This window comes from Scyliorhinus torazame, chromosome 6 (assembly GCF_047496885.1).
Source record: "Scyliorhinus torazame isolate Kashiwa2021f chromosome 6, sScyTor2.1, whole genome shotgun sequence".
NCBI classification, from domain to species: Eukaryota; Metazoa; Chordata; class Chondrichthyes; order Carcharhiniformes; family Scyliorhinidae; genus Scyliorhinus; species Scyliorhinus torazame.
Genome location: NC_092712.1, coordinates 151729968 through 151753680, shown reverse-complemented (window position 1 = coordinate 151753680; position 23713 = coordinate 151729968). Strand labels below are relative to the sequence as shown.

General features: G+C 43.3%; 1 protein-coding gene across 1 annotated transcript in view; it reads right to left on the bottom strand.

Annotated features, from left to right (window-relative positions):
* Positions 1–23713, bottom strand: part of sec61b (SEC61 translocon subunit beta) — a 43401-nt gene that overhangs the window by 19163 nt on the left and 525 nt on the right. The window contains exons 2-3 of the mRNA XM_072508916.1: positions 23553–23692; positions 20989–21092 (exon numbers count right to left, since the gene is read on the bottom strand). Of these exons, the coding sequence (XP_072365017.1) occupies positions 20989–21092; positions 23553–23555 (107 nt within the window). The 5' untranslated portion in view covers positions 23556–23692. The remainder of the gene's footprint in view (positions 1–20988; positions 21093–23552; positions 23693–23713) is intronic.

Here is a 23713-nt window from a genome sequence, read left to right as displayed (position 1 = left end):
TCTTTCCATGTCTCCCCATTTTTCTCCCCAAATCCTTTTTTATCAAGGTCAACAAACTGCTATCCTCTTTTGTTTGGGCAGGTAAGACTCCTAGAATTGGTGGTGTTCTGCTCCAAAGGGACAGACAGTCAAGTGGCTTGGCCCTCCTCAATTTATTGTTTGATTTCTGGGCAGCTAACATTCAGAAAATTGCGGGTCAGCGATCCCGGGTCCATCTGAGGACAAATGGAAGCTCGTTCGTGCACTACATCTACTTTTCGTGCAATAGTTACTGCACCACTGCCTTTTTCCTGTTGGACTTTCCTCATATCCAGTTGTAGTCTGCTCCCTTAGAATTTGAAAACAGTTTAGACAGCATTTCAAGTTTATTTCCCTGTCTTCACAAGCTCCTAATTGCAATAATCACCTCTTTCTACCTGCTGGTTTGGACTCGACGTGTAATCTCAGCAGGTCAATGGCCTGGAGTGTTTGGGGACCTGTGCGCGGAGGGGAGGTTTGCCTGTTTATGGGAGTTGGCTGAGAAATCCCAGTCTTTTTATGTATTTCTAAGTTTTCCTCCCTTTCCTTTAACACCACCCTCTTCCCTGATGAAGATTCTTACTCTGGCTAGGCCTGACCGGGGGGGGCGGGGAATCTATCGCTGACCTGCATGGTCATATCTTTCAGCGCATTGTGCTCCGTTGAGTGGTGTGAGGGTGAAGTGGAACCCTTTCTTAATGGTGAGGTGTGGACTGAGGCCCCTCATAGGGTCAGCTCCACATATTCATGTGCTCAGCTGAGCCCAATTCTGTTTAAGGTATTGCACTGGGTGCACTTGACCAGAGCAAGGATGAGCGGGATCTTCCCTGGTGTTGAGGATAGCTGTGAGCGCTATTCTCTTGGGCCGTCTAACCATACGTACGTTTGGTCTTGCCCCAAATGTATACGCTTCTAGGCTTCATTCTTTAACACTATGTCGGAGATATTCTGTGAAGAATTAGATCCTTGTCCACTGATGGTCATATCTGTGATGTCGAATTCGCCCGGTGGTAACAGTCTTGAGGTAAAGGCGGATGTCTTTGCCTTATTGATAGCCCGGAGGCGAATATCGCTTGGTTGGAGATATCCAACTCCGCCTTGTGCCTCTGCTTGGCTGAGTGGCTTAATGTCATTTCTGTGTTTGGCGAAGGTCAAGATCACCATCAGGGGGTTGGTAGAGGGGTTCTATCCAAGATGGCAACCATTTATTTCCTTTTTTAATGAGTTAGTCACCGTCAGTTAATTAGTGTTGTGTGTTCTTCCCCTTTTATTGATTGTGATGTTTTGTATTTTTTTTTCCTGTTTTGTTGTTTCGGGGGTTGTATTGATTATGAAAAATGTCTTAATAAATAATTTTTTAAAAATAAAAATTTACGGGAAGATTGATTTACAAGTTTGCTATATCACAACAGCATTTAAACTACATGAAGTTGTTTGGGTCAGACGTTTAGTGTTTATTTTTAAAGATAAAATTAGGTAGCATAGCAGTAATATTAAACAATTTAAGATGTAGGAAATTGACCACGAAATATTCAGCAGAAAAACAAGGCGATATTTTAATTGCCCTACTGGTTTATAACAATGCAGAAGTTACCGTCTTGAAATCACTCCCCAGTTGTCCTATTTATAATACTTTTGATACAGGAGAATCTATACTTTAATTTGAATTTCACCCTCCACCCCAAACTTTTAAACTCAAATTCTCAACTAGTTGACTCTTAGCAGTCCTAGCATGGACAATACAACAAATGACAAATGAAGCATCATCTCTGGAGCCCTGAAATACTTTGTCAAACTCCTGGGACGCATCGTCTGTTTCTGAATAATCACTTGCAACAGGTTTGTTTCACAGAATCACAGTAAAATAGTGAAGAGGCCCTTCATCCCATCGAGTCTGCACCGCAACATGGAAGACACCTGATCTGCCAATCCTAATCCCATTTGCCAGCATTTGGCCCATAGCCTCGAATGTTAAGACTTGCCAAGTGCTCATCCAGGTACTTTTTAAAGGGCGTGAGGCAACCCGCCTCTACCACCCTCCCAGGCAGTGCGTCCAGATCCTCACCACCCTCTGGGTAAAAAAGGTTTTGCTCAAATCCCCCCTAAACCTCCCACCCCTCATCTTGAACTTGTGCCCACTTGTAACTGACCGTTCAACTAAGGGGGGGCAGCTGTTCCCTATCCATCCTGTCCATGCCCCTCATAATCTTGTACACCTCGATCAGGTCACCCCTCAGTCTTCTCTGCTCCAGAGAAAACAACCCCATCCTATCCAACCTCTCTTCATAACTAAAATGTTCCATCCCAGGCAACATCCTGGTGAAATGCCTCTGCACCCGCTCCAGTGCAATCACATCCTTCCTATGTGACGACCAGAAATGTGCACAGTACTCTAGCTGTGGCCTCACCAATGTTCTATATAACTCTAACATAACTTCCTTGCTTTTGTATTCTATGCCACAATTGATAACGGCAAATGCACCATATGCCTTTTAACCACCCTATTAACATGCCCTTCTGCCTTTAGAGATCGATTTACAAACTCGCCATGGTCTCTTTGTTCCTCAGGATTTCTCAGTGTGGTGCCATTCGTTGAGTATTTCCTTGTCAAATTGATCCTTCCAAAGTGTAACACCTTACACTTTTCAGGGTTAAATTCCATCTGTCACTTTTCTGCCCATTTGACCATCCTGTCTGTATCTTCCTGTAACCCAAGACACTCAACCTCACTGTTAACCATCCAGCAAATCTTTGTGTCATCTGCAAACTAACTGATCCAACCCCCACATAGTCATTGAAGTCATTTATATAAATGACGAATAATAGGGGAACCCAGCACAGATCCCTGTGGTTCGCCACTGGCTTCAAGTCACTAAAGCAGCCATCACACTCGGTTTCCTACAGCTCAGCCAGCTTGGAATCCACCTTATCAAGTTCCCCAGTTTGCCTTCTTTATAAGTCTCCCATATGGGATCTTTTCAAATGCTTTGCTGAAATCCATGTAAACTACACCAACCACACTATTCTCATCTACACACATTTTTTTATAAATTTAGATCACCCAATTCATTTTCTTTTCCAATTAAGGGGCAATTTAGTGTGGCCAATCCACCTACCCTGCACATCTTTGGGTTGTGGGGGCGAACCCCACGTAAACACGGGGAGAATGTACAAACTCCACACGGACAGTGACCCAGAGTTGGGATCGAACCTGGGACCTCGGCGCCGTGAGGCAGCAGGGCTAACCCACTGCGCCACCGTGCTGCCCGCTTCACCTACACACTTAGTCATGTGCACAAAAAATTCAATCAAATTTGTTAGGCATGACCTCCCTCTGACAAAGCCATTCTGACTATTCCTGATCAAACCGAGCCTCCCAAGTGGAGATAGATTCTCTCCTTCAGAATTTTCTCAATTAGTTTCCCTGCCATCAACGTGAGACTCACTGGTCTGTAGTTCCCTGGCTTATCATGACAGCCTTTCTGAAATAGTGGGACCACATGAAAATGAAATGAAAATCGCTTATTGTCACAAGTAGACTTCAATGAAGTTACTGTGAAAAGCCCCTAGTCGCCACATTCCGGCGCCTGTTCGGGGAGGCTGGTACGGGAATTGAACCGTGCTGCTGGCCTGCCTTGGTCTGCTTTAAAAGCCAGTGATTTAGTCCAGTGAGCTAAACATTCACGGTTCTCCAGTCCTCTGCCACCTCTCCCATGGCCAGAGAAGAATTACAAATTTGGATCAGGGCCCCTGCAATCTCCTCCCTCGCCTCCCACAGTAACCTGGGACACAATTCGTCCGGACCTGGAGATCTTGCCATTTTTAAGCCTGCCAACATCTCCAATATGTCCGTCCCTATGGCAACTTGCTCAATAACTGCTCAGTCTCTCTCCCAGAGTTCCATATCTGCCTCCTCATTCTCTTGGATGAGGACAGATGTGAAATATTCATTTCGCACTCTACCAATGTTCTCTGACTTACCCACAGATTCCCCCCTTGGTCCCTACTTTTTCCCTAGTTATCCTCTTCCCATTGATATACTTATTAAATTTCTTGGGATTTTCCCGACTTTTACCAGCAGAAGAAGGCCATGAGGACCATTGAATCTGCAGCTGACCTTGGAAAGAGCACCATACTTATGCCCACACCTCCACCCTACCCTCATAACCCAGTAACACCACCTAACCTTTTGGACCAATATAGCATGGCCAATCCACCTAATCTGTACATCTGCGGAGTTTGGAAGGAAACCAGAACACCTGGAGGAAACCCACGCAGACACGGGGAGAAAGTGCAAACTCCACACAGACAGTTACCGGAGGCCAGAATTGAACCCGGGTTCCTGGAGCTGTGAGGCAGCAGTGCTAACCACTGTTTCACCTTGCCACCCTGTTCAGTACTTTACACCAGGAACAACTTGAAGCGCATTGATTTAAACACAAATAGAACACAATATGTTTGAACTTTGTATCTATAGCAGCATACAAAATTTCCAGGAATAGCAAACCAAAATAATGTTGCCTCAATTGATTTGGCCACCAGTGTTTCAGGCAACATTGGAAGAAATGATGCACAAAAGAATTAAGCAGATACAATGTGACCCTCATTCCCAGTAACAGACAGGCACTTCAAGAATCGTAACAGACAGGCACTTCAAGAATCTAAACTAATTTTATAATAATGTACCACCTCCACACAATCCGCTTGGGCAGCACGGTAGCCTTGTGGTGAGCACAATTACTTCACAGCTCCAGGGTCCCAGGTTCGATTCCCGGCTTGGGTCACTGTCTGTGTGGAGTCTGCACATTCTCCTAGTGTGTGCATGGGTTTCCTCCGGGTGCTCCGGTTTCCTCCCACAGTCCAAAGATGTGCAGGTTAGGTGGATCGGCCATGATAAATTGCCCTTAGTGTCCAAAATTGCCCTTAGTGTTGGGTGGGGTTACTGGGTTATGGGGATAGGGTGGAGGTGTGTGCTTGGGTAAGGTGCTCTTTCCAAGAGCCGGTGCAGACTTGATGGGCCGAATGGCCTCCTTCTGCACTGTAAATTCTATGATTCTATGATTCAATGGCATAAACCATATTCAAGGTTTACCAGTGATACAGAATGCTACTCTCAGTTTGATTGCATTAATGTCATAAGAGTTATGTGCTTATTTGACATGCTATCATGATGGCTTTAGATCTACAAGCAATAAAAGATGAAGCTCAAACAAAGACCAATTTCCATCAGTTTTGAATATTGGATCAGTTACATGGTGCAAATTTATTATGAATAACCATCATTCTGAAGAGTTACAGTCAGCAGAATGCCCTTCCTTGCAGTCCAACATAATGGAGGGCACAGATCTGATCATTCTCTCTGTTGACCTCTCAAGCATTTCAATTTTTGGAGAGCGAAAAGGATAATCATAGATTATCATAGAATTTACAGTGCAGGAGGCCATTCGTCCCATCGAGTCTGCACCGGCTCTTGGAAAGAGCACCCTACCCAAGGTCAACACCTCCACCCTATCCCCATAACCCAGTAACCCCACACAACACTAAGGGCAATTTTGGACACGAAGGGCAATTTATCATGGCCAATCCACCTAACCTGCACATCTTTGGACTAAATTTAAAAGAAAAATAGGCGGCCAAGTCATTGCCAATCTACTCAAAAGCCTCCTAGTGGCTTAAGAGCGGTACTGGTGGTGCTGCTGTTATGCCAATATTGCAATACCTCCCACTTTTGTCAGCATTCAAGGCAGCCTGTGGAGGAGGGGAAAGGGACAAGGTGGAATGGGGTTAGAAAGGTCTTGTGCGTGTGTGTGTAGATGAGCAAAATAAAAAATGAAAGCCAGCTTCACATTTCCTGAGTTCAATATAAATCGCAGAAATGTTCACACTGTGCCTAAAATGGAGAATGGATAAGCTGAAGTGAAATTTTTCAGAGGTTCTTTGGCCTTTTCAGAAGGACACTTGGCCCCTCGGTCTGTGACCTCAACTCCACTTCCCAGCCAGCCATCTGGTTTTCTTCAATCTAAGTCTCTCCTTGAACCCTTCAGTTTCTGCCTAGCCGATAGTGAAACAGCCCTATCGCTATCACCACTTCAAAACTACATCAGAAGTAGAGCCTTCAGCCACGATAATACTCTCCAGAATTCTCTTCCCAAACTCTCGATTTTGCTCGCTCCATCTCTTCCTTCTGCACAGATGGGTCCCCCTCCTGTCAGTTCCACACTCCCCTCAAATCTCCCATGTTCCAAATGTCTTTTAAACAGCTCCTCCCAATCAAATCTAGTGATAACTTCCTCATGGAGTGAATTTATAAAGGCCACTGGGTCCACCACCAGTTCTCTATTCCATTAGCAAATGAGCAGTAGGGACTCAGATAGGATGACAGTGATTTTCTCAGGCAAATTCCTTCCAGCAGCATATTTGCCATCCCATCAATAATGTCACTTGCTTAACCCTGCTATTTTTCTTTTTTAAGATTGACCGTGCCAATATTTCACTGGCACATGTCGATTTTTCACAACAGATTTCTTGTTCTTTTTTGTTGCGTAATATTTTGCAGCATTAGATATCCTACTTTTGTATTACTACACTTTTAAGTCACCTTTACATATTTGGAGACCGTCCACTGATAGCAAGTGTTCTTGCTTCACTGCGTGAGAATTTCCATTGATTGTAGGGTCTCATCATTTGCTTTATTGACATTTTGCCATTTTAACCACAAGTAGTTCACTCTATGGCTGGACTAATAAGTTTCAATATTTCCACCGGTTAAGTGACTAGTTAGCTACTTGAAAAGCATTAAAGGATCATGAATATTGTTACTTGTGATTGGCTGCTGCTCTTCTCATTGCTGTTAACATTGCATTATTAAAAATTGTACATTTAAAGGCTGCAGTTCATTACTTTTGAAGTAAAACAGGCAAGTTTCTGCATCACCGTGCACCCCCCTCTTCCCCAATAACTTGAGGGAGACATGGTTGCTGCCTCAGAGCTAATACTGTGGCCAAACATTAAGTAAAGAAATAGGGCGGTCCGACCCACATTCCACAGGGTCCCTTTCCTTTTTTAAAAGAAGTGAAATTAATGCTTGCATCAGCGTCTCAGTCAGGGAGCCCAGTGTTTCCGAATCCTCGAACAGCCCAATAATAATGGCACTAGCTGTCCCGCAAACGTCTTGTAAATTTCCACAGGGAACCTGTCTGGTCCTAGGCCTTACCCGTCTACATCCGCCCTAATCCTGTCAGGACCTCCTCTGCACCCAACGGCCTCGCCAGTCCTTCACGTTCTTCATCCTCAGGAAACTCCCAAGTCCTCCAGGAATCCGACATACCTAGACCCCCCCACCCCCCCACAGCTCCGACCTATAAAAGCTTCTTTTTAAAAAAATCATTTTATTGGCATTTCTCATATTTATAAACAATTGTATATATACACATCACATTTTTTTTACCCATGATAATTTACTTTATTGTACAGAAAGGTTTATTTAAAAGGTTCTTTTAGGACGCTTCAAACACCCAATTAGCTTTGTCCGGGACGGACACCAGCCTGCCTCCCGAGTCTCTGACCTGAATAATCTCTCGGGAAGTCACCTGCTGCTTCAACTGGCAAACCAAGAGACGACTGGCTTCCTCCCCATACCCATACATTACCCCTCTCGGGGGCCACAGCTGGTGCACCGCCTTGCCTGTAGACAACAGGTCAAACTGCACCTGCAGCTTCTTCCTGCTAGCCAGGAGCTTGGGTTGGATCATTGGACATCGACCACGGGCACTCAAAGATGTAATCTACCAACTTTTGGTGTTCCTCCCTTGCCTCCCTATCCGTATGCGCTTTGTGCAAAATTATCTCCCATCCAATCACTGCTTTCAGGGCCTCCCACAGAACCAAGGACGAGACCGGCACATTCCCATTAAACCCCACATACTCGTTTATCACCCTTGATATCCATTCACAGGACCCGAAGTCTGCCAATAGCCCCACATCCAGCCTCCGCTGAACTGAACCTATTTCTAATAGCAAATCTGCCAGATGTGGAACGTGGTCTGAGATAACTATCGCAGAGTATTCAGCTTTCCTCACCCCAGGTAGAAGAGACTTTCCAATCATATATAAAAGAAAAATCAATCCTCGAATACACTGGGAGAAAAAAAAAAGAGAATTCCTTACGCCCAGGGTGCATAAACCACCATGGATCTGTCCATCCCATCTCCTCCATAAACCACCATGGATCTATCCATCCCATCTCCTCCATAAACCACCATGGATCTGTCCATCCCATCTCCTCCATAAACCACCATGGATCTATCCATCCCATCTCCTCCATAAACCACCATAGATCTATCCATCCCATCTCCTCCATAAACCACCATGGATCTGTCCATCCCATCTCCTCCATAAACCACCATGGATCTATCCATCCCATCTCCTCCATAAACCACCATGGATCTGTCCATCCCATCTCCTCCATAAACCACCATGGATCTATCCATCCCATCTCCTCCATAAACCACCATAGATCTATCCATCCCATCTCCTCCATAAACCACCATGGATCTATCCATCCCATCTCCTCCATAAACGCCAACAGCACCTTTGCGACCCCCAAGAGGACCAATGACTTGGGTTTAGGCCAGTCTAGATTTGAATTCAAGACACAATTCAAGTCTTGTATTTCAGCCAACAATCTTATCCCAATTTGGGAAGTTCACATTCAACAACACTACTAACTTACCTTCCAGCATCCCAACGACTATAAAGGACCTACCTCCATGATCTGCCACAATCCTTCCCGCCAGAAAATGGACCCTTTTTATTAATTAAGATTGCCACTCGCCTGGGCCCTGCTATCAAAGCCTGCGTGAAACACCTGGCTCACCTAGTCCCTCCCAAGATTAGTAAGATCCCTCACCAGCAAGTGAGTTTCCTGCAGAAGCACCACATCAGCCCTTAAATTCGTCAGGAGAGAGAAAACTCTTGATCATTTCACTGGGCCACCCAAATCCCTAAAGTTCCACATGACTAGTCTGACCGGGGGTCTCTCACACCCCTCTCTATCAAATCAGCCATTTCTATCGTGTGGGATTATCTCCTCCCTCTTCCAAGTTTCTCGGACCATGGTTCACCCAAGATGGCCACCAGTCCCGCCTATAAAGTGAGACAAAGAAAAACCCCTGTCACCGTCAGCAATCTATGCTTCCCAACACCCCCCTTCCCAAACCCACAAAGCTGTCAGCTACCTCCCATCAAACAATGCACTCTCCTTACCATCCCACTCCCCCTACCAAACACACCTTCTAGCCTCATCCAAACCTATCTGAAGAGGTCCAAAAGGCCACAGCCCCTCCCACCCCCACCTCACTCCAGTTCACTAGCTGAACTCGAACTGCCCCCCACCAGGGCCTACATACAAAGACAAAGAAAAGAGATAGAAACTCCCCCACACCACCACCCTGCCCCGCTACAAAGGAATAATTGAAACCAAAGCCTTTATACTTCTCAACCTTCCATCTTGGGCCATATATTATCCACATTACTGCCTTAATCCTTACCCCCAACATATACACTCCAATACAGAACAATCTCAGTGAACCAAACATAAATACTAAAATATTCAAATACCCCCAAACAAACCCACGCAAATGAACTACGTAGCACTGATGGACTAATAATAATGATCTTTATTGTCGCAAGTAGGCTTACATTAACACTGCAATGAAGTTACTGTGAAAAGCCCCCAGACGCCACATTCCGGCGCCTGTTCGGGTACACTGAGGGAGAATTCAGAATGTCCAAATTACCTAACAGCACGTTTTTCGGGACTTGTGGGAGGAAACCGGAGCACCCAGAGGAAACCCACGCAGACACGGGGAGAACGTGCAGACTCCGCACAGTGACCCAAGCCAGGAATTGAACCTGGGACCCTGCGCTGTGAAGCAACTGTGCTAACCACTCTACTACCGTACCGCCGGGCCAGTCACAGAGTTTGGTTTTAGCCCGCTGTCTCCCCTGTGGATCACCCAACTAGCTATACTGCCTTCCACTAGCAGCACTCCTCTAACTAGTACATTGAGCAGCATACATCCACAAACAAGACAAGAAAATTTCACAGCATTCCTGCAGCAAAATACATTAAATTTAATTCACAAGATATGCACAACTGAATAAATGAATTCACTTGGTAAAAGTTGAAAATAAAGCATCCATTATCTTCTATAGTTATCTTTATCTCATGTAAGGGCGGCACGGTGGCGCAGTGGTTAGCACCTTTAATTGGGGAAAAAAGAATTGGGTATACTAAATTTAAAAAAAAATCTTCATCACATGTATGCGTGTGTTTACGTATATCCGAAAAAGTAAACAGACAGAAAACCACCACACTCTATTCACTCCTTACTGTTAACAACCCTGTTTTCCCTCTCATTAAGTTCATTAATTGCAGAGTTGAGTTGAAGTAAAATGATCACTTTTCAACTTTACAGTAGTTCAGAATGCTGCACTAGTTCAATATTAATGATTACTGTCATGTGAGGGTACCTTTAAGACATGGATGTTTAAGCAATGTACCTTTAAGAAAACAGTGATGTCAGAGAGTGGGTGGAGCGGAGGTCAGCCATTTTGCAGGTTTTTAGTTTCAGTTTAAAAAGCAGTGTGTGTGTGTCTGTGTTTCCAGAGAGCTGCAAGGTTTGAAAAGAGCTGGGTGTGTGTCTGTGTTTTGCAGTGAGCTGGACCTCTGCCATGAAAGACTATATCTGGATCATTTGGGTGTTTTAAGGTAAAGCCTTTAACCTGATGTGATTTTGTTTAAAGGTGTTAAGTCTCTTGGAAGTTTGAAGGAACATTTTAAGGAGTTATTTACTGTTGCAATATTTTCTGAGTTATCTTTGAAGTAAGGGGTGTTAAGAGATCCAATGTTTATTTAAGATGTTAAGTTGAGTTCATGGAATAAACAGTGTTTTGTGTTTAAAAAACCAATGTGTCCGTAATTGTAATCCCACACCTAAGGAAAAAGCCGTGTGCTAGGAAAAGCAACAATCCATTAAAGGGAGAGGTTGGTTGAACTCCATGATACATTTTGGGGTTCTGAATGCTTTCGGGTTCTGAAAATGCCTCGCCCATAACAATTGGGGGCTCGTCCGGGATAAAAGTCTATCTATTGGATTGGCTTTTGTGAACTTAAAGACAGTGAAGGATTGTTGCTTTTCCAGTGTGGTATTTTAGTTTAAGTGGGGGGAGTGTTGTGAACAATGGCTCTTTCGGAGGCTCAGACATTTTTGGGGGTGGAGAATATCATACGTAGTACTTTACGGACAGAAACGAAAAGCAAACTGTTAGATTTGGCAAGAACATTGCAGTTAACATTACCTGACAAAATGTGAAAAGATTAGGTAATTATGGCAGTGGTTAAGCATTTAAAGTTACCCGAGATAGAGTTTGACTCATTGGAAATGGCAGAAATTCAGTTGCAAATTAAACAAATGGACCATGAGAAAGATTTAAAGCGGCTTGAATACGAAAGAGAGAGGAAAAAGAAAGAGAAATGAGAGAGAGGAAAGAGAGAAAGAGAGAGAGAGGAAAAAGAAAGAGAAAGAAGAGGAAAAAGAAAAGGAGAGAGAAGAAAGGAGAAAAGAAAGAATAGCCATAGCAGAACAAAAAGAAAAAGAAAGGGAGATACAGATCAGGGAAAAAGATAAAGAGAGGGAGTTTGAACTTCAGAAAATGGCCATGAAACATGACATGACAATCAGTTAAAATTGGCAGATGTAAAGGGAAACATACAGTTGGATGATAGTGGTGATGAGGATAGTGAGAAAGAGCGTCATAGTCGAAGGCTTGGTAGGAATCTATTTAAATGTGTCCAAGCATTGCCAAGGTTTGACGAGAAGGAAGTGGAAGCCTTTTTCATTTCATTTGAGAAGGTAGCTAAACAAATGAAATGGCCACAGGACATGTGGGTGTTATTGATTCAAACAAAGCTGGTAGGTAGAGCTAGTGAAGTGTTTGCATCACTACCGGAGGTGGTATCTGGAACGTAGGAGGAGGTGAAGAAATCCATCTTAAGTGCATATGAGCTAGTGCCTGAAGCTTACAGACAAAGGTTTAGAAATTTAAGGAAAGAATTTGGTCAAACATACATGGAGTTTGAAAGGCTCAAACAGAGTAATTTTGATAGGTGGATAAGGGCTTTGAAAATAGACCAAACGCATGAAGCTCTCCGAGAAATTATACTTTTGGAGGAGTTTAAAAATTCAATTCCTGATGTAGTGAGAACTCATGTGGAAGAACAGAGGGTTAAAACTGCGAGATTAGCAGCGGAAATGGCAGATGATTATGAATTAGTTCATAAATCAAAATTTGGTTTCCGACATCAGTTTCAGTCGGTGAGGGATAGAAACTGGGGACATGAGAAATACTCAAGTGGTAAAGGTAAAGGTGATCTGATGGGAGACAATAAAGAGAGTGTACCTCAGATTAAAAAAGAAATCCAGGAGGGTGAAAAAGAAATGAAAAGTTTCAGATGTTTTCACTGTAATAAACTAGGCCATGTAAAGTCACAGTGTTGGTGGTTGAAGAAAAGCACTGGGAAGGCTGATGTGGTAAAACAGGATAAGACAGTGGGGTTTGTTAGAGTGGTAAAGGAAAGCCCAAGGGAAGCGAAGGAGGTGCAACCGATTGTACAGCCTGTTCAAGAAGTAATTGTTAAGAAGCTGCCAGATGTCTTTAAAGAATTTACTTGTGTGGGTAAAGTTTACTCATGTGTATCAAGAGGAGCAGGTAAAGAAGTCACAATTTTAAGAGATACAGGGGCTAGTCAATCTTTAATGGTAAGAGATGAAGAATTATGTAGTTTGGGAAGAATATTGCCAGAAAGGGTAGTGATATGTGGAATTCAGGGTGAGAGGAGTCGCGTTCCATTATATAAGGTAAGGTTGGAAAGTCCAGTGAAGAGTGGTGAAGTGGTAGTAGGAGTAATAGATAAACTATCTTGTCCAGGAATACCGTTTATCTTGGGTAATGATATAGCTGGATCGCAGGTGGGAGTGATGCTTACTGTGGTTGATAAGCCAGTGGAAAATCAGACAACTGAAGGGTGAATATCCTGGGATTTTTCCCGATTGTGTAGTAACAAGGTCGCAAAGTCACAGGTTAAGACAAGAGGAGAAATCAAAGAGTGAAGATGAAGTTGAAGTGCAATTATCAGAAACGATTTTTGATCAGATGGTTGAAAAAGAACAAGAACAGGTGGAGGATGAGGCGGATATTTTTAGTTCAGGAAAATTGGCAGAGTTACAACAGAAAGATGTAGAAATAAAACGGATATATCAGAAAGCATATATGGAAGAGGAATCGGAGTGTATACCAGAGTTTTTATTACCGTAAAAGTGATGTCTTGATGAGAAAATGGAGACCTGTACATATGCAGGCCTATGAAAAGTGGGCAGAGTTCATCAAGTAGTATTGTCGGTAGGGTATAGAAAGGAGTAGTTGCGAGTTGCACATGAGGTACCAGTGGGAGGTCATTTGGGAATAAGGAAAACTCAAGCTAAAATCCAGAAACATTTTTATTGGCTTGGACTACATAAAGATGTAGTTAAATTTTGTCAATCATGTCACACATGTCAAGTGATAGGGAAACCTCAAGCAGTGATAAAACCAGCGCCCTTAATACCCATTCCAGCATTTGAGGAACCTTTCACAAGGGTCCTAATCGATTGTGTAGGACCGCTTCCTAAAACAAAAAGTGGGAATCAATATCTTTTGACTGTAATGGATGTGTCTACTAGGTTTCCAGAGGCCATTCCAGTACATAATATTACAGCTAAAAGGATTGTGGAGGAGTTATTTAAATTCTTTACTAGATATGGACTACCCACAGAAATTAAATCGGATCAAGGAACGAATTTTACTTCAAAGTTATTCAAAGAAGTTATGGATAGCTTAGGAATAAAACAATTTAAATCAACTGCATACCACCCAGAATCGCAGGGAGCGTCAGAAAGGCATCAGACATTAAAGACAATGTTGAGGGTGTATTGTCAAGATTATCCAAACGATTGGGATAAAGGAATCCCTTTCGTATTGTTTGCAATTAGGGATGCACCTAATGAGTCTACCAAATTTAGTCCTTTTCAATTAATTTTTGGTCATGAGGTAAGAGGACCACTTAAATTGATTAAGGAAAAATTGGTGGATGAAAAATGGGAAATTACACTATTGGATTACGTGTCAAATTTTAGGGAACGATTAAATAGAGCAGGTGAATTGGCTAGACAACATTTGAAAGTTGCACAAAATGTGATGAAACGGGTAGCGGACAAGAAATCCAAAGTTCGTTTTGTCAGTGGGGATAAAGTTTTAGTGTTGTTACCAGTGGTAGGGGAGCCTTTAAAAGCTAGGTTTTGTGCACCCTATCAGATTGAAAGGAAATTAAGTGAGGTGAATTATGTGGTAAAAACATAAAAACACCAGATAGAAGGAAGACTCACCGAGTGTGTCATGTTAATAAGCTTAAAAGGTACTTTGAAAGGGAAGGAGAGAAAAAGGAGGTTTTAATGATTCTAACTCAAAGTGACGAACCAAATCCGGATGACTGTGAATTTGACATACCTCAAATTAAATTGGAAAATGAGGATGTCCTTAAAAATTGGGATGAATTGTTAAGTTACCTTCCAGAGGAAAAACAAACTGACCTGAAAGAGTTATTGATATCACATGGGCAGGTTTGTAGAGATAAATTGGGAAGTACTAAAATGGCTATACATGATGTAGATGTGGGAAATGCTGTTCCTATCAAACAACATCCCTATAAGCTTAATCCTTTAAAACTGGCACAGGTTAACAGAGAGATTGAGAGAATGCGGAAGAATAGCATAATTGAAGTGGGTTGCAGCCAATGGAGCTCACCCATAGAGATGATACCCAAACCAGACGGTACCCAACGGTTGTGTGTGGACTATCGAAAGGTGAATACAGTTACAAGAACGGACTTTTATCCTATCCCACGTTTGAAGGATTGCATTGAGAAAGTGGGACAATCTGCTTTTAATTCCAACTTCCAGACATGGAAAGAACATTTAAAACATTGTATGGAGTTCTTCGATCGACTTCAGGTGGCGGGTTTGGTGGTGAACCTAGCAGAAAGTGAATTTGGAGAAGCCTGAATCTCTTTCCTTGCGGAGTTTCCGATACCCTCAAGACGAAGGGAAATAATGCGATTTCTTAGCATGAGTGAATTTGATCGAACCTTTGTGCAAAAGATTTGTCACGTGATTAATCCACCGGTGGACTTGAAGAAACCTAAAAAATTTCATGGGACAGCGGACTTTACATAGATTACATAGAACATACAGTGCAGAAGGAGGCCATTCGGCCCATCGAGTCTGCACCGACCCACATTAATCCCTCACTTCCACCTTATCCCCGCAACCCAATAACCCCTCCCAACCCTTATGGACACTACGGGTAATTTAGCATGGCCAATCCACCTAACCTGCACGTCTTTGGACTGTGGGAGGAAACCGGAGCACCCGGAGGAAACCCACGCGGACACGGGGAGAACGTGCAAACTCCGCACAGACAGTGACCCAGCAGGGAATCGAACCTGGGACCCTGGCGCTGTGAAGCCACAGTGCTAATCACTTGTGCTACCGTGCTGCCCTTTCTACATGCATTTTGACGAATGTGATATAAAATAGTTACTTTAGAGATATTAGTTAATGTCATGTAGAGGTAGGCCAGTCTAATTCTGGTGAGTTCACAGACAAAGGATTTCAGACCGCATGGCAAAGCAGGAAGAGGTGTGTGTCCACCAAAGGAGGAGAAAAGGATGCTGGGTAATAGGGGCCAGAGGAAGGGATTGGAAGTGAGCCAATCAGAATATATCAACAGGTCAGGAGGGATATAGGATGACCTATGGGCATCGTGTATATGAAACTTGATGCCATTTGAATGTATCAGTACAGACTCCTTTGTTCTACATCCTCACTTGATTCCAGAAGTCTACGGAGCAGGATGTGCTTCGTGCTCCTGAGAATTGAGGAAAGCTTGCAAGCTAATTAAAATAACTAATGCTGTACTTGCAAATCCATCTCGACTTTTATTGAGGCCAGACTGACGGGTAAAGAAACTTGGGATTTGACATTTGACTGCCTGACAGCTGTGATCACCAATGTTCCTGTACTGGAGAATTGCAAGGGACTCTGTGATCAGATTGAACTCAAGTATCTGATTCTAAAGAGAAATGCCGAGGAGTAGATGGATCGTGCAGAGACTTCGTTCAAAGAGTCTGCCAATTGAGAAGGATTTTGGTTGGAGGAAGAAGAACAAAGAAAAATGGACCATATTATTATACCTGTTTGTATGTGTTGTTTTTTTAAAAAACGAAAAGGTATATTTAATGTGTACATTTCTTAGTGGATGGTGCAAAAGTGAAAAATGAAACCATCTTGAAGTTGATGGTTTTTTTTTTTTTCTTGGTTGGGGGGGGGGGGGGGGTGTCATGTGAGGGTACCTTTAAGACATGGATGTTTAAGCAATGTACCTTTAAGAAAACAGTGATGTCAGAGAGTGGGTGGAGCTGAGGTCAGCCATTTTGCAGGTTTTTAGTTTCAGTTTAAAAAGCTGTGTGTGTCTGTGTTTCCAGAGAGCTGCAAGTTTTGAAAAGAGCTGGGTATGTGTCTGTGTTTTGCAGTGAGCTAGATCTCTGCCATGAAAGACTATATCTGGATCATTTGGGGGATTTAAAGTAAAGCCTTTAACCTGATGTGATTTTGTTTAAAGGTGTTAAGTCTCTTGGAAATTTGAAGGAACATTTTGAGGAATTATTTACTGTTGCAATATTTTTTGAAGTAAGGGGTGTTAAGAGATCCAATGTTTATTTGAGATGTTAAGTTGAGTTCATGGAATAAACAGTGTTTTGTGTTTAAAAAAACCCACGTGTCCATAATTGTAATCCCACACCTAAGGAAAAAGCTGTGTGCTCGGAAAAGCAACAAATCCATTAAAGGGAGAAGTTGGTTGAACTCCATGATACATTTTGGGGTTCTGAAAACGCCTCGCCCATAACATTACCAATAAACAAAGAGTAATCGTTTCTCATTAGCCTCCTTTGCTCGGATCTGCGCTTAGAAACATGAATCACCAATCTGCATTTCCCCCCCTCCCCGATACGTTACACCAGTTTTTACTTAAATGGAGTTTGCCACCAATATTAACAAGGAAATTCAGTTTCTTTTACTTTATTTTTGTGAGGGAGATGAAACAAAAATATTTGCAAAATATTTTGTGGTGCTAAAACTTGATTTTCACAATGTGTTTTATCCAACTAATTACTCAATTTCCCAACATCTTCAAAATTAGAATCATAGAATCCCTACAGTGCAGAAGGAGGCCATTCGACCCATCGAGTCTGCACCGACCCCTTGCAAGAGCACCCTACCTAGGTCCACTCACCCATCCACCCTGCCCACGGTACCAGTGGTCAGCACTGTTACTTCACAGCGCCAGGGGCCCAGGTTCGATTCCCGGCTTGGGTCACTGTCTGTACCGAGTCTGCAGGTTCTCCCTGTGTCTGCACGGGTTTCCTCCAGGTGCTCCAATTTCCTCCCACAAGTCACGAAAAATGTGCCTGTTAGGTAAATTGGACATTCTGAATTTTCCCTTGGTATACCCGAACAGGCGCCGGAATGTGGTGACGAGGGGATTTTCACAGTAATTGCATTGCAGTGTTAATGTAAGCCTACTTGTGACAATAAAGATTATTATCCCCGTAATGCCATAACCTAACTTGCACATCCCTGGACATTAAGCGACAATTGATTATGGCCAATCCACCTAACGTGCACATCTTTGGACTGTGGGAGGAAACAGGAGCACCCGGAAGAAACCCACATCGAGAGAACGTACAAACACCACTGTGACCGAACGCCAGAATTGAACCCGGATCTCTGCAGTGTGCCACCGTGCATTGGAATTAGCATTCCAATAAAATGCAGTACTTTAAAATCAACAATACCAGCATTTATTGATATGACAATATTTTCTCCATTTCACAGTAGCACACTCTTCAAGTCAATATCTTATATAATTTGATTTTCCTCAAAGCCACGTGCTTTAACACAACATATTAATGTTCACATCCTATTAAAGCAGGCATTGTCAAACTCGGGGGCGCGACGCGCAGGTGGGTCGCGGGCGGGTGTCGTGAGGGCCGTGGAGCCATCCATCACGGCGCTCCCGATCACGCAAATCCGCGTGCAACAGCAGGCTTTTAATAATGCCGGCTGCGAGCGGCCTTCAAAATGGCCAGGAACAGATAACAAAAATTTGGCCGCATCGCGCATGCGTTCCCGATCATCGGTGCGCATGCGCAGGACTAGGAGCATGCGCACCGATGATTGGGCACGCATGCACAGTGCGGCTGCATTTGGTGTTATATGGTCGCAGCCTTTTGTTTCAAGTTCGGGGGGACCAAAGGGACTCAAAACCATTTCCTCCATTTTTGTCAGCAACAAACGAGGTTAGAGAAAATGGTGGGTCGCGCAGGTCAGCCGGCGTGGGTCGCAAAGGTTGGCCAGTTGGTAAAAATGGGTCCCCGGAAAAAAAGTTTTAAAAACACTATTAAAGAACTGATTTAGATGTTCACATCGCTTTATTTGTCAAATGGTTATGCATTTAGTTACAATTGTAGTAAACAAAGCCCCCCACATTTGTCACAATTTACTCCTTCCATAATCTGGAAACCGGCCTTCTGAACACTGCCAAATTTTAATAAGATCAGTACACATTGCGTCCAACAGCCAGCCGTAAAGACCTGAAATACACTTAACAAATTTTTTTAAATCTCAATATAGCAACTGTTTCCTAAAAGGCAAAAGTGCAAGAATTTAACATCTTTTATTTCTCTGAAAAGCAATTATTCTTTCTGCAGTATTGTTCAGCAGGCACCAAGAAACCTCCATTGCTTAGCATAAATATCCATTCTTCATGAATGGGGCAAGGTCATACTGTGTCAGTAATTTATGGAAAGCATCATAATCAAACGCGACCTTTTCCTCAGCAGATGTCCACATGCACAATTTCCAAAATAGTCACATAACAATCATTTCCCCCCCACCCCCCCACTTTCTCTGGCACACCAGGCTGGACTGCTCCAACTGAACTGCTTTACTCAGCTCAGCCCAAGACTCAAACCAATGATCTTCTGTTCTGTATAGCTTGTTACCATGTCACATAGAAACATAGAAAATATAGTAGGCTGTTTGGCTCTTCAAACTTGCTTGCCATTCAACATGATTGTGGCTGATCCCCTATCTCAACACCATACTCCAGCGCTCTCTCCATGGCCCACGAGACCTTAAGAGTCTAGAAATCCAGTTCCTTCTTCAATATATTCAGTGATTTGACCTCCACAGCCTTCTGTGGTCGTGAAATCCACAGGTTCACCACCCTCCGAGTGAGTTTTCTCCTCATCTCAGTCCTAAATGGTCTACCCTGTATCCAGAGATTGCAACCCCTTGCTCTGGACCCCCCTCCCAGCCGGAGGAAACAACATCCCTGTATCCAGTCTGTCAGTCCTGTCAGAATTTTATACGATTTCAATTAGATCCCCTCTCATCCTTCGGAATCCCAGTCAATACAGGCCCAGTCAACCCAATCTCTCTTCATACAACAATTCTACCATCCCAGGAATCAGCCCAGTGAACCTTCACTGCATTCCCTCTATGGAAAGTATATCTTTCTGAGATAAGGGGACCAGAACAGCGCATATTATTCCAGCTGTGGTCTCACCAAGACCCTGTACAGCTGCAGTAAAACATCCTTGATCATGTAGTCCAGTCCTCTTGCAATGAAGGCCAGTATATATTAAAGGGCAGCACGGTAGCATTGTGGATAGCACAATTGCTTCACAGCTCCAGGGTCCCAGGTTCGATTCTGGCTTGGGTCACTGTCTATGCGGAGTCTGCACATCCTCCCAGTGTGTGCGTGGGTTTCCTCCGGGTGCTCCGGTTTCCTCCCACAGTCCAAAGATGTGCAGGTTAGGTGGATTGGCCATGATAAATTGCCCTTAGTGTCCAAAATTGCCCTTAGTGTTGGGTGGGGTTACTGCGTTATGGGGATCGGGTGGAGGTGTTGACCTTGGGTAGGGTGCTCTTTCCAAGAGCCGGTCCAGACTCGATGGGCCGAATGGCCTCCTTCTGCACTGTAAATTCTATGAAATGAAATACCATTGGCCTTCCAAATCAAACAATCACACCATCTTCTTACTCCTTATGTATCAAGGAACTCAATACTTTCATATGTAAAACTATTTAACATACACATTTCACTCATCTAATAAAAAAACATTTCTCACTGCCATCAAATAGATTCTTAATAATCCCTACATTTCACTATCATAAGAGGAAATAGCAATTTCTCAAGACAACAAATACTAAAACTACATAGATCTCATGAAGTTATACTCAAAGCATTAACTTTGTTCCTTTGTCAAATGCTCCTGTGCTGATCCATTCCCACACTTTCTATTATATTTAATATTTTGCCTCACAAAAATTTAATTGAAGTCACAACTTAGAAAATGAAATGAAAATCATTAAAACAGTTAACAGTTACTGGCATGAAATAAACTACTTTGCAATATTAAATTTACAAAATCCTTAATTGCTCATATTTGCATTAAAATATATAAGTGGGAGGAATGTACTGTATTCCAAGTGCAGAAGATTGAGGAGATTATTTTGTACTTGTTTATCTCAAGCATAACTCTTGACCTTAAAAGGTTGCTTAAGGCTATCTTTTATTGGGCACTGACTTGCTTAGTTATTAGCAACTGTTCACTTCCCATTAGTAATCAAATCATCACTATATAAATCTAACAGTATCCAACTTGTAATCCACTGTCATGTTGGTTGGATACTACTGAGTCCAAATGTACGGTATCATTTAATATTGTGCCTGCCCCAAACTATTTACCTTTGCCTCACTGTGGATCCACCACCAGCAGCCCGGGGTGCTACAGCTTTACTGGGCGATCGGCTAGAGGCGCCGACATTTGTTGCACTTGCAGCAGGTCCAGGCTGAAAAGGGCAAAACAAGATGTTAGTACTGATAAAATAAAAATAAAATGTTCATTCCATACAACATTTACAGAAATCCAAAGTATAAACCTACCAAGACAGCAGATGGAAGTGCACAACCAAAATATTAGTTTGTATTAATCATTTTGTTTCCAAATAGCAGTGAATTTGTGCCATAGATTACAAACATGGCACCTGCACAGCAGTAGTGAATCAAAACGTTTTCTTGATCTTGGGTTTCAAAGGATAACAGCACAGTAAATTGAAAGGAGGTAACTATCTACAAATCATAAATATATCGATCCATTCTTCATTGCCATTTTAAATCCCATAGTTTCCAGGTCAAGATTCACAAACATGCTCGGTTAGTCAAAGGGATTACTGTGGAGATAGTAGCATATTGAAAGGGATGTGGTTAGTGTCAGGATGTGTGCATGGAACATGTTCACTAGCTGCCATCAATAACAGAAAATGCTGAAAGTAATCAGCAGGTGTGACAGCATCAATGGGGGGGGGGGGGGGGGGGGGGGAAAGAGTTAAATGTTTCAGGTAGATGACCTTTCATCAAAGCCATCATTATTCATTTTCACAGGCAGATGAACAGAGATTTTTCAGCACACAGGGCTTCAGTTTAATAGTTCGTCAAAGAGGGCATGTCCAATAATGTAACTTTTTCAGTACTGCCCTGAACTATCAGTCGAGATTTTGCGACTAGTGGACTTGGAATAGTTATTAAACAGGTCACGACAACACAGTATCATCTGTCTCTCCTCTGTATGCGTTCATAAAATCATCAAACTCAATAACAGGGCCCAAAGATGTGCAGGTTAGGTGGGTTGGCCATTCTAAATTGCCCCTTAAGTGTCCAAAGCTGTGGCACGAGGATAGGGTGGGGTAGTGGGCCTAGGTAGTGTGGTCGTTAGCCATCTCAGATGGCTACCTGCAAAGGACCATGGGAATTATGGCCAACCTAGGACTCAGACAGACTCAGAGCTTGTGTGTATATTTACAACCCAGATAGTTAGACGCGATCGAAACCCTCGCTCGTTTGCATTCTAATGGCCCATTTCCCCAGAACAAAAGAACTGTACTCAGGTAACCGATACAGACTAATCGGCGCCACTCCCTTTACTCAGGGAGCGCAAACAGCCAAGGTCATTGACCGCTAAGGACACGCCCAGCCATCAAGGCACCCACCCCTTTTTTGGCCAAAATAGAAGGCAGTGATCGAAGCCTGTCAAATTATTGGGTCCAAGTTAAGGACCACCCCAAAGAGCGCAAAATCCCTAAGGGGTAAGAAGAGACAGCCATGTGCTCGGTCTCTCTTGGATCAGGCCTATGCCAACCTAAGTGCAGCATAACGACCAGACAGACAAGTTCAAGACCAACGATCGTTAACAGACGGATGAGCCCAGCAGAAACAGAGCCACTTCTTCCACCCAGCCACGCAAGAGCTGGACAAAGGCCTTGTCCATCTGCACAGAGCCGGTTGCCCTGAAGTTAAGTATAGGTTATTGTAGTTTAACTTGTAGTGTTTTGTGTTGCATGTCAAAGTAATCCTTGTGTGTAACTAAACCATCTTTGAACTTGGAACTGACTAACTGGTTGTGTGGTCCTTTGATCGATATCCGGTAAAGCCTTGTGGTGGTATCGTTTGATACCTGGTGACTCTAAAGAGCATCATTATTAATTGGCAACAATGGTGGCGACTCTGGTGCCGATTGGCAACACTCTGAGGGTTGTTGCAGACTCAATGGGCCGAATGGGCACTGGAGGGATTCTATGGAACTTGGGAATATATCAACGTGCAAGTTATGAAGCACAGAACAAGATACTGAATTCTCTCCCTCTCACCAGTCTTTGCTCCATCACACATTTTATTTCAATTGCTCTAAAACGAAGATAAGAGAGAATTGCCACTGTGATAAACAAAGTATTACAAACAAAACTGCAATTGCTGAATTCAAAGATCGGGGAATGAAAACCGAAACCACTCTCCCGTTTATACCAATGTATTGCACCCTATCATTTCATATGCTGTAAGCCCCTTTCATTTAGTGACTATTCAAATAAAAAAATCCGCACTTAAAAATACACTACTGCAAACAAATCTGACTTATTTAAAGCCATCTGAGTTTGAATTACTGCTGACGTGGCGTTGCTGTAAACCAGGAAACTTTTGATGAGTTCAAAGCAAACAAATTGTTATTGCTGGAGCACATAATCTCACACAGGAGATTGGGGACAAGCACTTCCTCCTGACAGTGGGGCAATGCTGATGAAAGAGGAATTTGCGGCGGCCAGAGACTGGACACCTTGGTGAGGCTGTTGGGTCTCCATTGCTCTGTACCAGTCGCTAAGTCGTTGTTGCAGCCACCAGCCCCGGGAACTCTGAACCAGCCATGAAAGCTCTCCCTGGAGATGCTCGCGGTGGCATGCCCACGACAATGGCCTTCTTACCATGTTGACGCCGTGCGCTGCACTCCGTTCCTCTGGGATCCTTTCGAGTCCACTCTGCTCCGCTCGAGCCGCTGCTCCCCTAATGTGGCCACGACACACAACTCAGGACCCTTTCCACTCAGTTAGCGTCCTTACACCGCCTGACAAAATAAAACACGACA